The 15,366-nt window shown below is 40.3% G+C and overlaps 1 protein-coding gene across 5 annotated transcripts in view; it reads right to left on the bottom strand.

Moving 5' to 3' along the window:
* COL11A1 (collagen type XI alpha 1 chain) overlaps window positions 1-15,366 on the bottom strand; it is a 329,239-nt gene that overhangs the window by 134,307 nt on the left and 179,566 nt on the right. For all 5 annotated transcript variants that reach the window (XM_073593016.1, XM_073593013.1, XM_073593015.1 and 2 more), the window contains 4 exons: window positions 13,691-13,735; window positions 12,201-12,254; window positions 9,523-9,567; window positions 1,088-1,141 (listed from right to left, as the gene is read on the bottom strand). In XM_073593016.1, coding sequence (XP_073449117.1) covers window positions 1,088-1,141; window positions 9,523-9,567; window positions 12,201-12,254; window positions 13,691-13,735 — 198 coding nt within the window. The remainder of the gene's footprint in view (window positions 1-1,087; window positions 1,142-9,522; window positions 9,568-12,200; window positions 12,255-13,690; window positions 13,736-15,366) is intronic.

The following is a 15,366-nucleotide window of genomic DNA, read 5'->3' as shown; positions in this document are numbered from 1 at the left end:
TCTGCACCGATCAGCATGTGATAATACCATTCAGCGGCCATTCTACTGTTCAAAAGCCATGCCTCCTCCTCATATGTGATAGGCAGAACACTCCATTTCCCAGCAGTCAGCGGTCAGCCTATCACGGACATTCTCTCATCCTCATACCACGGACAATGATGAGAGAATGTCCGTGATAGGTTGTACACTGACTGCTGGGAAATGGAGTCTTTTGCCTATCACAGACGAGGAGGAGGCGCGGCTTTTGAACAGTGGAATGGCCGCCCAATGGTGATATCACAAGCTGGCTGCCGTCTGTCTTCATGACACGCTGATCATGTAGGCAGACGGCGGTGACACAAGTATAAGTCGAGGGGGGCACTTTCAGCCTAAAAAAAGGGCTGAAAATCTCGACTCATACTCGAGTATATACGATATAACAATCTTGTTGCAGTGTGTTTCTAAAAGTTTCAGAAACTCCTGTTTGTTTACATTAGAAATCTGGCAAGCTGTCATGATTCTGCCATCTATGAAGATAAGGGGAAGGACCTTTGATTTCAATTCCTATATTGTGAAATTTTAAGAATAATTTTTCCACAATGCTTATATCTAAAGTGGTAAAAAAGGGCTTGATTTAAAGTGATTATATTATTTGTTCAGAATATACTGTATAAATACTTAATATGCATAGTTTGGGTATAGGTTCACTTTAAATAGTACACTGCAAAATAACTGTTTTGATTTGTGCATGAAGAACAGTTAAAATGGTCAGAACCTGGCATTAGAGAAGTTTTAAATACTATCCTCTCTAAATGATCCTGCTCCCGAGTTTTCTTTTGATACTATATTCGTATATGTTTTGTTGTGGCCAGATGCTGGAGAAATACAGGTAGGTAATGTTTATACATAATTCTGGATTGTATACTGCATAACATACAAGGCAGAGGATGAGTGTGAATGTATATTTTTTAATTTAGGCAGAAGATAAAATGTATGTTTATGCTTGTTTCTGCTAGTCTTCAAAGGCCCTTAAAATATCAAAATAAAGATCCCATATTAATGAAATCAATAAAAATTCTTAAACCACATCAATATTTAACTGACATACCTTGACACCACGAGGTCCAGGATAACCAATAGGACCTTGCGGACCAGTGGGACCCTAGAAGAAATATACTTGTTAATATAACAGAGAAAAAAATCTAGTTTTAGAAACAGCTTAATAAATGCACTCACTATAGTTAAGTAAAGAATGATATATGTGTAAATCAAAATACATGGAATAACACAATGCTGACCACATTACATTTTAACATTTTTTTTATGTATTAGCGGACCATTGACAGCAATTTTAACCACTTTATGTTGTAAGATGACTTTCACAGTCCTTTTTAGATTTTTTACAGTAAATACTTAATGCTTGATTTTTTTTTTCTGAACAAACAAATAAACAACATAAACATATCATGCTTTTAGCATATTTAATGCATGACCTTTTTGTAATAATTAGTGTTATTTCAAGTATTTTCTCCAACCTATTTTCTCCTACTTGTACTGATTACAAATGTGTATAAGTATTGATTTATATGATACTGATAAGTGGCCAGAGAGTTTTACACATTTTCAGATTTTAGCATCAGACATTGGGGTTGATATACTAAAGGCAAATAGGCTGTTAAATTTGCAAAATAATGTGCACTTTGCAAAGGAATTGTTCCCTAAGCTTAGTGAATGGTGTGAAAATTCACTTTGCATTGAATACTCAGTCAAATGAAAGATAAAAAAAGAGTACAGGCATACCCCACTTTTAAGTACACAATGGGGTTTATTTACTAAAGCTGGAAAGTGCAAAATCAGGCTCCCTTCTGCATAGAAACCAATGAGCTTCTAACCCCAGCTTGAACAATTAAGCTATGGTAATAAAACCTGGAAGCTCATTGGTTTCTATGCAGAAGTGAACTGACTTTGCACTTTCCAGCTTTAGTAAATAAACCCCATTGTGTACTTAAAAGTGGGGTATGCCTGTATTTTGTTTGCACATGATGACTGATGGCAGTCAGCAGAGCTTCACCTTATTCACAAAGTTAAAGCCCATGCACACACGGGCCTAATGCTGGGAGACATCGGCCAGTTCAATAAAAAAAGTCTGACATTCGGCCCATGTGTATGGCAGCCAGTCCGACAGAAGCCAGCTTCTGTCAGACGAACATGCCGGAAAACCAGCAGCCGACTGGTTCCTGATCAACGCTCTCAGCCATTGGCAGAGTGTTCTAACACAACAGCTAAGCAGGGGAGATTGCTGTACTAATGTTGGATCATTAGTACAGTGGCTCTGGAGCTGACAGTTTTTTTTTCGTTCAACCCACTGGGTTGGATGGAAAAAAACTCATGGTGTGTACCAGGCTTAAGGGAAACTTCCCTAACCCTGAGTCTTATATACAGTTGTGCTCAAAAGTTTGCGTAACCTCAGGAGAAATACAGGCTGCTCCAGAAAAAGACGGTGTGGTTGTTTCAAGGAGCACAATATAATGATACTTGAACAAAAATGAGCTGCACGGTGGAGTTTCCAGAAAGAAGCCTTTACTGTGCCAACGCTATGAAAAAGTCCAGTTACAATATGACTAACAAAACCTTGTCACACCTTCTGGCACACTGTAATCTGGAGTGAAGGCTTCTTTCTGGCAATTCGACCACACAGCTCATTTTTGTTCAAGTATTGTCATTTTGTGCTTCTTGAACCAACCGCGCCATCTTTTTTCCAGAGCAGCCTGTATTTCTCCTCAGGTTATCTGTGGGTTTTTCTTTGTATCCCGAACAATTCTTCTGGCTGTTGTGGCTGCAATCTTTCTTGGTCTACCTGACCTCGGCTTGGTATCAAGAGATCCTGGAATTTTCCACTTTCTAATAAGTGATTGAACAGTTCTGACTGGCATATTCAAGGCTTTGGATATCTTTTTATATTATTTTCCATCTTTATAAAGTTCCATTACCTTGGTACGCCATTTCTCTGCTCCTCATGGCTCAGTATCTAGCCTGCTCAGTGCATCAACGTGAGAGCTAACAAACTCATTGACGATTATACACAGAGACTAATAGCAATTTTAAAAGCCACAGATGTGAGAAATTAACCTTTAATTGCTCACCTGTGTGTGTCACCTTCAGTGTTAGTTTCAGGCTGGGTTCACACTGGTCCGACAAACGCTCCGACATTGGGAGCTCATGTCGCATGACGTGTGAAATTTAATGTTTCCCTATGGGAGCCGTCCTAACTGGTCCGACACAAGTCGTTCCGACTTTAGAAATGCTCCCTGTACTACTTTGGTCCGACTTTGATCCTACTTCAGTCTATTGACTATCATTGAAGTCGGATCAAAGTCGGATTGCCGTCTTGCATGATCCGACTTTGGCACGCGACTTGTGCTCAGATGTTCTTGAGGGGGAACTCCGCGCCAAATTTTAAATAAAAAACCGGCATGGGTTCCCCCTCCAAGAGCATACCAGGCCCTTGGGTCTGGTATGGACCTTGAGGGGAACCCCCTACTCCGATAAAAACGGCGTGGGGGTCCCCCCCAATCCATACCAGACCCTTATCCGAGCACGCAGCCCGGCCGGACAGGAATGGGGGTGGGGACGAGCGAGCGCCCCCCCCCCTCCTGAGCCGTACCAGGCCGCATGCCCTCAACATGGGGGGTTGGTGCTTTGGGGGAGGGGGCGCGCTGCGGCCCCCCACCCCAAAGCACCTTGTCCCCATGTTGATGAGGACAAGGGCCTCTTCCCGACAACCCTGGCCGTTGGTTGTCGGGGTCTGCGGGCGGGGGGCTTATCGGAATCCGGGAGCCCCCTTTAATAAGGGAGCCCCCAGATCCCGGCCCCCCACCCTATGTGAATGAGTATGGGGTACAGCGTACCCCTACCCATTCACCTAGGAAAAAAGTGTCAATTTAAAAAAAAAACACTACACAGATTTTTAAAGCATTTTATTAGACAGCTCCGGGGGTCTTCTTCCGACTTCGGGGGTCTCTCCGGTTCTTCTCCACGCTCTCCGGATCTTCTGCCGGGCTCCTCCGCTCTCTTCTGCTCTTTTGCCGCTCTTTTGCTAAAGCGGAGGAGCCCGGTCTTCGGTCTTCAATCTTCTGCCTTCTGCCTTCTGCCTTCTGCCTTCTGCCTTCTGCCTTCTGCCTTCTGCCCTTTTCTCCTGATGTTGACACGACGCTCTCTGGGGCTAGAATGCTCTCTGTGCGCTCTGCTCTGACTTATATAGGCGGTGACCCCGCCCCCTTATGCCGTCACAGTCCCTGGGCATGCTGGGACTGTGACGTTTTAGGGGGCGTGGTCATCGGGTGATGACCACGCCCCCTAAAACGTCACAGTCCCAGCATGCCCAGGGACTGTGACGGCATAAGGGGGCGGGGTCACCGCCTATATAAGTCAGAGCAGAGCGCACAGAGAGCATTCTAGCCCCAGAGAGCGTCGTGTCAACATCAGGAGAAGAGGGCAGAAGGCAGAAGGCAGAAGGCAGAAGGCAGAAGGCAGAAGGCAGAAGATTGAAGACCGGGCTCCTCCGCTTTAGCAAAAGAGCGGCAAAAGAGCAGAAGAGAGCGGAGGAGCCCGGCAGAAGATCCGGAGAGCGTGGAGAAGAACCGGAGAGACCCCCGAAGTCGGAAGAAGACCCCCGGAGCTGTCTAATAAAATGCTTTAAAAATCTGTGTAGTGTTTTTTTTTAAATTGACACTTTTTTCCTAGGTGAATGGGTAGGGGTACGCTGTACCCCATACTCATTCACATAGGGTGGGGGGCCGGGATCTGGGGGCTCCCTTATTAAAGGGGGCTCCCGGATTCCGATAAGCCCCCCGCCCGCAGACCCCGACAACCAACGGCCAGGGTTGTCGGGAAGAGGCCCTTGTCCTCATCGACATGGGGACAAGGTGCTTTGGGGTGGGGGGGCCGCAGCGCGCCCCCCTCCCCCAAGGCACCACCCCCCATGTTGAGGGCATGCGGCCTGGTACGGTTCAGGAGGGGGGGGGCGCTCGCTCGTCCCCACCCCCATTCCTGTCCGGCCGGGCTGCGTGCTCGGATAAGGGTCTGGTATGGATTGGGGGCGACCCCCCACGCCGTTTTTTCGGCGTAGGGGGTTCCCCTCAAGGTCCATACCAGACCCAAGGGCCTGGTATGCCTCTGGAGGGGGAACCCATGCCGGTTTTTTATTTAAAATTTGGCGCGGAGTTCCCCCCTAAAGATTCATACCAAACACAGTGCCGGCATTGGCGGGGATCCAAGTCGGATCCCCGTTCATTGAAAGTCGGACACATGCCGGCTTCATGTTGCAGGGCAAAGTCGGATCCAAAGTAGGACGGCTGTCGTGTCGCACCAGTGTGAACCCAGCCTTATCCACTAAAACGACTAAAACTAAAACAATTGAGATGGCTGAAATACGACTAAAGCTAAAATGGCATTTTAGTCAAAAGACTAAAATGGGACTAAAATTAAAATGGCATTTTAGTCAAAAGACTAAGACTAAAACTAAATTGAAATTTGACTTCAAAATTAACACTGGCCTTTAGTGCATGTTCATACCTCAATACCTTAAACAATAACATATGAGATTTTTCACTCGAGCAGTATATAATGAGTTTGGAAATTGTAGAGAAATGTTAACTAATGCATTACAATTTAATTGCACCCATTCGATTTCAGATGACTAAAATGAGTTTTGGTTGACTAAAATGTACTGGAGATTTTAGTCGACTAAAAGGTAGGACATTTTAGTCGACTGAAATGTACTCAAGATTTAGTCGACTAAATACGACTAAAACTAAAACAATTGCAGAAGACTAAAATGGAACTAAAACTAAAATGCCATTTTAGTCCTAAGACTAAGACTAATCGAAATTTGCTGCCAAAATTAACACTGGTCACCTTGTGTGTCTGTGCCCAACATTCCAGGGTATGTAAACTTTTGATCAGGGTCATTTGGGTGATTTCTGTTACCATTATGATTTAAAAGGGAGCCAAACAACTATGTTATAATAAATTTATTCATATGATTACTATCTTTAAATAAAAGACTTGAGATAAAAGACATTTTTGGCATGATTAGCCATATTTTCAATATCAATGCCAAATGTCACCATTTCTGCCAGGGTATGCAAACTTTTGAGCACAACTGTATGCTATTTGCACTGGCCCAGTGAGTTTTGTTAACAGCTTGCTGACCAGTGCATGATGATATACGTTGGCACAATAGCACGGCTGCGCAAATGGGCGTGACTGTGCCCACGGGTCCTGTGGACTCAATGTCCACCGGTGTCCTGCTATCGTGTCACGGAGCGGCAGAACAGGGAGATGTAAACAAGGCATTTCCCCATTCTGCCTAGTGACATGACAGAAATCTACTGCTCCCTGTCATCGATGACAGAGAGCAGTGATCGCTGTCATGTACTAGGTAGCCCACCCCCCCACAGTTAGATCCACTCCCTAGGACACACTTAACCCCTTGATCAACCCCTAGTGTTTAACCCCTTCCCTGTTTAGTGTCATTTATACAGTAATCAGTGCATTCTTATAGCACTGATCACTGTATAAATGACAATTGTCCAAAAATAGTGTCAAAAGTGTCCGATGTGTCCGTCATAATGTCGCAGTCATGATAAAAATCGCAGATCCCCGCTATTACTAATAAAAAAATTAATAATAAAAATGCCATAAATCTATCCCCTATTGTGTAGACGCTATAGATTTTGCGCAAACCAATCAATATACGCTTATTGCGTTTTTTTTTTAACAAAAATATGTAGAAGAATACATATCGGCCTAAATTGAGGAAGAATTTAGTTTTTTTATATATTTTGGGGGGATATTTATTATAGCAAAAAGTAAAAAATATTGCTTTTTTTCAAAATTGTCGCTCCTTTTTTGTTTATAGAGCAACACAAACAAAATGAAGAGGTGATCAAATACCACCAAAAGAAAGCTCTATTTGTGGGAAAAAAAGGACGTAAATTTGTTTCGGTGTAACGTCGCACGACCACTCAATTGTCTGTTAAAGCGACACAGTGCCATATTGCAAAAAGTGCTCTGGTCAGGAAGGGGGTAAATCCTTCCAGGGCTGAAGTGGTTAAATGAGATGCAACCTTATTTGAATCAAAAATGTGTCTGATTCTGTCAGTAACTTGCTCATTAAATCTCCCACAAAGAAAATCTCTGTGCAAGTTGGCAGAAATATACAAATGAGAAGGAAAGGGGTAAAGGAAGTTTCTTCTTCGTGTATAGGTTTCTTGTCAGTGATGCAGAGAAGATCATGATGTATTCCAGTAGACCAGCAAACAATATTAACACAATCTAATGGATCACCACATGCTGATGTTGGTAAAACATTTGTCCATTTACAGTCAGCTTTAGGCTGACTGTAAATGGCATAAATAAAAACACAAATGCATGCAATGTCATCAGTTTTAGAATCACTTGTGGCAATTATGTAATGAGTACTTTCATTCATTGGAAGGGGATGAGGGGGGAAAGGTAATAAAGTCTTTACTGTGTGGATGTAGACCTGTTGGCCAAATTGGGAAGAGTATCAAGGTTAGTTTTGGTGCTGTCTGAGTCATTGGAGGATGAGTGGGGTGACTTATTATATACTAGTTACTCACACAAATCAATTTTTCTATCTGTGGCCAATGGGACTGGCCACTGTATTCAACTGTTCCTGTGATAACTATGACTGAGCTATCATTATTTGTGGCTCCCTATGCCTTCATTCTTACCCGAGGATAGCAGAAGCCAAACTAATTGCAATAAAATAGAATCTGCAATGAACAACATCAGCCCAAACCTTTTGTTTAGTTTTGGACAGAGTTGTGAAGAGTTTGAAACCCTGTTGTGTTTTATTGCTGTTTCTGTAACTATTGCAGAGATTTTTTTCTCATTTCCTGTGTGGTCACCAAAGCAGACAGGAAGTGAGCAGATTCTCTCTAATGGGAGCACCCACCGTATCAAAACCTTATTTTAGAAGAAAGGGAAAGGTTAAAACTTCTTCCAGGTTGGTATCACTCACTGGGAGTTATTTACGAAAGGCAAATCCATTTTGCACTACAAGTGAAAACTACAAGTGTAAAGTGCACTTGAAATTGCACTGAAAGTGCACTTGGAAGTGCAGTCGCCTTAAATCTGAGTGGTAGATCTGAAATAAGTGGAAGCTGTGCTGAATTTATTATCCAATCATGCGCAAGCTAAAATGCTGTTTTGTATTTTCCTTGCATGTCCCCCTCAGATCTACAGCGACTGCACTTCCAAGTGCACTTTCAGTGCAATTTCAAGTGCACTTTGCACTTGTAGTTTGCACCTGTAATGCAAAGTGGATTTGCCTTTTGTAAATAACCCCCTATGTGTTCCTGTTGGGAAGGTCTGTTCCCTCCCTGTATGATTACCAGAACAGGAAATTAGGTAAAATCTTCCCAACAGTGACACAGATAGTGAAAATTGACAGAGGATATAACCCTTCTGAACTCCAGCCAAAATTTTAAGTCACACATGACTGGAGTTAAGCTTTAACCTTTTCTTAAAACAGGTAACTTTGAAGAAGAATGGTACTATACAAGCTGCAGGTGCAAAGGAGATGGGACATCTTAACGACTAAATCGTCTTTTACATAAACTGGCCCTTGCAGGCAAGGGGTACCAGTAGATTAAAATTAAATGTGCTATTTGTATAAATATTGTTTAATACAAATGCCATACGTTTAGATAATTTTGTCGCCCCTGTAGCCTAACTGAAACACTTCCAGTGTTTACATTCCCTATTCCTAGCTGACTTCCACAACATGGCAGTTGTTGGGCACTCACCCCGCAATCACTGGAGTAAGCACGTTTCCTGATTGCAAAAACTGTACATCATCAACCCACTCTCTCCTGGCCAATCAAAGACCCTACAGTCGCATGGGGATTCTTACACACTTCTGTAGCCCTGTTCTATCTCCTACCCTGGACTACAATAAAAGGCTCCTGAGAATCCTCCTTTGGGGACAACTAAAGAGGTTGAGCTTTAATTGTCATCAAAGAAGAAGGTTCAGCAGCCATTTTGTTGTAGCTCATATTCTAGAAATAAGCCAGGATGTAGGAATGTAAATATTGGGAGCATTGGGCGACAGAAAGGGCCTACAGTTATGGCATTTGCGTTAAACAGTATTTTTTACAAACGGCACAGTGTATTTTAAACTATTGTGGCTCCTTTTCTGCATGGGCCAGTTTATTTAAAAGGGAGAACTTAGCCTTAGTATATTCTGAACCTACGTTACCTGATGTCAAATGTGCCATATATTAGGGGCTAGATTTTTAATAGCTTTCCACCAGAAAGGCTTTGAGATATTAGAATGCAAAGTGATCAGCTATGTTACAGCAGCCAATCAACTTTAAGTTTTATTATGGCTTTTACATTTAAACCAAAAACGGTAAATATAACATTGAATGTCTCATTGTATATGTCAGCGAGAAAGCCTTTTTGTGCAGTTCCACTTATATCAATACTGTATCTGTCTGTTTTGAAACTTACCACAGCTCCCTTTTCACCTGCAGGTCCTTCCTTGCCAGGGTGACCCTGAGAGACAAAGCAAAATTAATTATGTTAAACAGTGGTTTCTGACACCAGGTAGAAAAAAAATCTGTGAACTGCTAATGCTACTTAGAAAACTGTAAAAAAAAAAAAATTACCTAAAGCTAATGTTTAATCTGCTAGTTTTTTGCCTTCCCTGTTTCATCATTTTCCCCACATCAACATGTTAATTACATTTATAAATAAAACCTTTTAATTTTCATTACATATCTTGTTTTTAGACCCAATAATGAAATCACTGTGCCTTTTTGGCTTATGCAAATGTTGGAAGATCATGGATGGAGGGAAGGGCTGGCAGGGTGCTGTAGGGTGCTTCCTCAAAATATCACCACTCCCTGCTTCAGTTTTCCTCTCAAGAACCTCCAGCCCAAATGAAAGCAGAGGGCTGGCCTTTGGGAGGATTTATACAAATATCAAAATGCCTAGACTGGTGGATGTCAGTCTGGAGAAGGGGTGTTCATAGGCAAACTGCAATTGCATTTCCCCATGTAACATCTCCATGTGATGATGAGCCTTCATAATTGAAAAAATAAAATCTAATGAATGAAAGGAGTGGGCCAGGGACATTAATGCTGGGGGGGGGGGGTGAGTAGCTGATGCTGGATGTCCTTTAGCCAGCAAATGAGGCAAGCTCTATCTGACTTGCTAAAAGTTCCAATTGCCTTTCTGAGAGGCTCACATGCTGCAGTAAAATCAGAGTAGACAATTTAAGTAAAGGAGAGCCTACATAAATGTGTGAATCTAAGGCTTACCATAGATGATTTGCTTTTTTACAATCAGAAGAAAAAGAATAGCTTCTCCCATCCACACAAGCGAGATGGATGGAAGAATCTTCTCCACTGTGATATTGTATTTGACAGCAGGGACTCCTCTGCTGTCAGAATACACTAATCAGCACTGCAACTGATTGGCTGCAGCTTCTGAAGGAATGAAAGTTTCCCATCAGTCCTGTTTGACATAAGCCAAGTGTTTGATCAATTTCTTTCAAGGGGGAATGTCCATATATGTATTGCAATTCGACAAATTTTGATTAATCTATGATTAACTTGAAGGTAAGGCTGGAGTTCACCTTTCAGTTTTACTAATCTGATTATCTGTTATCCATTGGAAACAAATTTCACAGAGCTACTCCCATGATGGTGGGTCTGTTTTTAAAAGCTATTCTGTGCAGTTTCCTTTCTCTTTGCTGTATCTCCAACTAGTTTTAAACATCCAAGTCAGATTTTATTGCCATTGATGGTTACTCTTAATACATTGGTCCATACATATGTGAGAGACAATAAGGAGCTTGCTGTGGGTGTATTTAAGAACACCTCTGTTCTTTACAGACAAGCAAAAGGGGTTTCCACCAGGAAACACCAGGTTGTAAACAGAAGACACTACGGTGGACCGGTGCACTAAACTGCCTTGTTCAAAAAGTCCTGAGCAGCTAGAGTATGTTCTCTATGTGCATTGTAATGCTTATTTTTTATTTTGACTGGAGTATAACTTTAAAATTCTTTTAAGATTTATATTCCCCATGTTCACCTTTAGAGAATGAAAACATTACAGTTAAAGATTTATATTAAATGTAGTATTAAAATTATGTTAACTTGCTGAGTACTGAGCTAACTGAAGTGCAGTAACTCCAGCTCAGTGCACACTACATTTATCTCTCCGTGGAGATTTTTTTATGACAAATCAGAAAATTGCACAGAAAAAATTATATTGCTCATTTTGAGATTCTGGCTATATTAATGTTGTCTATATTGGTTGGCTATATTAATGTAATGGTTCTTAGATTGTTTGTGATTAACCCATAAAACAGATAAAGCAACTGGGCTTGATTCAGAAAAGGTCAATAAACTCATTGCTAATATTATATTCATCACTATGCATTTTTGTTCATTGTCATTTGATTACTTTCTGACATTAAAAACAAAGTACAACATTATAAAATCAAAGTGGGAAATTAGGTTTAATAAAATACACATTCAAATTGAAAAATGTTTCTCTAAAGAATTGTGTTCTACAAATCTTTAAAAAAGGCAAAATGTATATTGTAGATAAAAGGCATTTCTCAAACATTAAACGAGAAAAATTCTGGGTATCGATATTTTACTTTGTTACATTGGTCCAGCTTGTAACTATGTATATATACTGCACCATACCTGTGAGAGCCCTGTAACTCACTGTAGTAGACATTGCTACTTCAGTGATCTCCACTAACTTTGGGGTCATGTGGCGAGGGGTAGCCCTGCTGCATTGTGAACACAAAAAAAGTTGCCTGCTCGGTACGGGGGCCATTCAGGCAAATTAATTTTCTCAAATGATGCAAATCATTCTCTGTGTTGTGTAAGGTGGAGTGTCGAACAGTGACATCATACTTTCCACCTCGTTCAGTCAGAGTTTGGTGTATATGTGAAGCTTACCCAACAGTTCTCTCCATTTAAAGAGATGATAGAAATTAATGTTTTTGTGAATAGGAATGGAATTGGATTGAGGGTAATACCTTCTTAGTGCAAACAACAAATAAAAGCAAGACTTTGTTAGAGACAAGGGGTTTGAAAAATCTCCCTACAGTTGGATTATGTTCCACTGCAAAAGATAAAAATGACAATATTTTTGTATTTACTTACTGGGGGGCCATCAGATCCAGGTAATCCAGGCAGACCAGGCTTTCCATGAGGACCCTACAAATTAAGGCACATAGATTTCATTACAGACATCTTACATATCACATTGAAAGTATACTCAATAGATGCATAAAAGTTGCAACAAAGACTAATCAAGAAATAATTTATATATCTAATAAACACATGCATTACAAAACCAGAGCTAATGATTTGTCCTTGTTTGTTAAAAAGGTAATTGAATTGTGACACTGGGGTTGATTTACTAAAGTAGTAGAACATAGTAGCCATTCCTAACGCCCAGGGAAATTCCTAACACCCATTTCTAAATTATTCCAAGGAAACATTGTCATTAATTTGCTCTTTTAGAGTAATGGTACCTACACATTTTGACAAGCTCTGATACTGCAACAACCATTCCTTTAACATTTTTTTATGTGTGCTAACTGCCACATGGTCATTAACCCAAAAATGATTTGTTTACACATTTGTTTAACCCCTTCATGACCGCCCAAAACATATGTGAAATGGCAAAAGGGTGGACTTTAATGCTCACACCCTGCACATATGTGTTGCTGGGTGGCTGTTGTTTATGTGCTTATGTACTCACCATGCTCTCTTAGCACAAAGACTGAGATGTCATAGACAGAGCTCGGTCCAACTACAGATCAAGAGGCATTTGGACCAACTTCTGTGACAGTGGTCACATGATTGCAAGCAATTCCCACCCCCTGGGTGCTCTGATCCGTGTAAAAGGATGCCGGGGTGGAAAGGGTTTTTTTATTAAATGATTGATCAGTCCCCTAGAAACAAAATTTAACATGCATAAAATAATATAACCTAATGTAAACTAATTTTAAGCAAGTACATCTAGATATAATAGGCACGTTATATGTTTTATTTATTGTGTGGGTGGACAAGTTTACATTTAAATATGTATTTGTTTTTAACAGGTAATAAAAAAAACTACATTTACAAAAAATACAGTATAACTATTAAAAAACTCTATTCTTACTCTGCCTAGGGCTCACAAACTCTCATCAAAGTATGCAAACACAGGGCCTATGCCGTGCTTTATTTCATCGTTATATTTAAAATAACCTTTTTGTATATAATATGTTTTTAAGGTCCCACAAAGCTCCATTTTTTACCTTTATTTGATAGTATTGATTGATAGTATTGGTTAATAATCCATGTTCACATGCAGTTTGTGATATGATATGAATTAGGCCCATTCTACATCTACTCATTATACATATTTTCAGTTATTATTGTAAATAGCAAGAATCACAAACCCTTTTGTAGATTGTACTATAGTATTAGTGAACAAACAAATGCATTGATAGCATTGATAGCATGTATTTATGCTTTGTGTATATAATATGATGTAGTGCATATTTTCTCCACATCTGTTAATGGATATAAGTAAAAATTATTTCCATTCATGTCTAAATGTTTGGTTTCCCAGTTTAGATCAGACCAGGCTCTGACCCTACCTTGTCACCAGGGGGACCAATGGGGCCTTGTGGACCAGGAAGACCCTGCAAAGAAAGAAAACATTATATATCAGGATCTCATTCATCACTTTGAGCTGAGAACAGACCTGCACTTCATAACATAGCCACACTGTGCCGCATTCCTGAAGCCACACTCAGCAGCCAGAAGTCAGCTGTATAAACCCTCTTTATGCTCACACTTACTCTAGACTTGTCTCCACACTCGGAAGGTGCTCTCTAAGTAATGAAATTTGTTTGATAAATTTGTCTCTACATGGAAACATTTTATTACTGCTCATTAATAAATCAATTACTAAAATAAATCCTATTTCGAGACTTTTTATATGCTGACATGTTTTATTGTTCTGCATAAATACATATATCAACCAATATATGGCTGTTAAAAAATGACTGTTAATCTTTCGGGTCTGATATGTCAAATTGTTATTTATTTGAATGTTGTCTACATCCACATATTGATGTATTCTTTAAGATAAAATACACTGTTTTATCCCAAAGAACATTAATGGTATGCAATGCAGTAATGAAATCAACCAAATTACAGTTTTCTGTTGCTAGTTTCTGTGGATTAATGCACTACTCAAATTCTTCTTTGCCGTATGGAATTAGCTCTATAATTGCAATTTTTTAAGACTCTATAGGAAATGAATGGGTTAAAGAGAAAATTTACCTTACAGCTCTAGCCCACAGGCTTCTTTCATGCAAGTTTCGATATTTTTAACCAATATCACAAAGAAAATCCTCTTCTTTGGTCATGTGACTGCATGCACCTTTACTAATGTCTTCTCATGCAACCCAGCCACCCCTGATCTTGCATTGTACACAATGACATTGATAGCCCACTCACATTCTAGGGCTGTATCAGGTGCAAAGAAGTGCACAGGCTGCTGTAGGACCGAGTAATAAGGTTCCTCTCTATTACCTTTCATCTAGTCTAGATGTATTGGGGGGGGGGATAGTATGGGGTATTGTAGGGTGATAGACATTTAGCTTTAAAGTGGTATGTTTGTATGTCTAGCTAAATGTTTCTGCTAATATCTTTGAATGGCATGTATTACTGTCTTTGTTCCTGTTACAGATTTTCCCTCAGTTCCTGTCTGGTGGGATGGTATCACTGTCACTGTAGCAGTGAGGGCAAATCTCTCTAACAGAGCCCAAAATAGCAGTAAAAATTCAACAGAGGTTCTAAAATCAGCTAAATGGATGTAAATTGCTTTCTTTTCTAGTAGTTTATTTGACCAGGTTAGTAAAATGGTTGTGTTTCAATTTGTTCTTTCCTAATTTTCTACCATGCAAACCTCTAAAGCTTCCTAAAGCTGAAGCCTTCTTTTCCTGAAGCTGAACACAATCTTTCTCAACATATTAAGGTCACATTTTATCTCCTTTAAAAAGAAGATGCAACTAAAAAGGTTTAGTAACAGTAAAGAGCCCTGGCGTCTCCTAAAAGTAATAAAGTATGTAAACTATATGGAATATATTAATAAAATTAATGCTACACTCCAGATAAACAGCTACATACACAGATTAGATACATACTGTAAATTATAGCCGTTTTACTGGCCAAAACATTTGTTTCTCTATGTATCCATTCCTGTAATTTACATTGGTCTTCCACATAGCACAGTCCATGCAGTAGGGCAGAGGACCTGATCTTT

Source organism: Aquarana catesbeiana, linkage group LG07 (assembly GCF_042186555.1).
Source record: "Aquarana catesbeiana isolate 2022-GZ linkage group LG07, ASM4218655v1, whole genome shotgun sequence".
NCBI lineage: Eukaryota > Metazoa > Chordata > Amphibia > Anura > Ranidae > Aquarana > Aquarana catesbeiana.
Note: the sequence above shows the minus strand (reverse complement) of the source record. Positions and strands in the feature narration are given on the sequence as shown.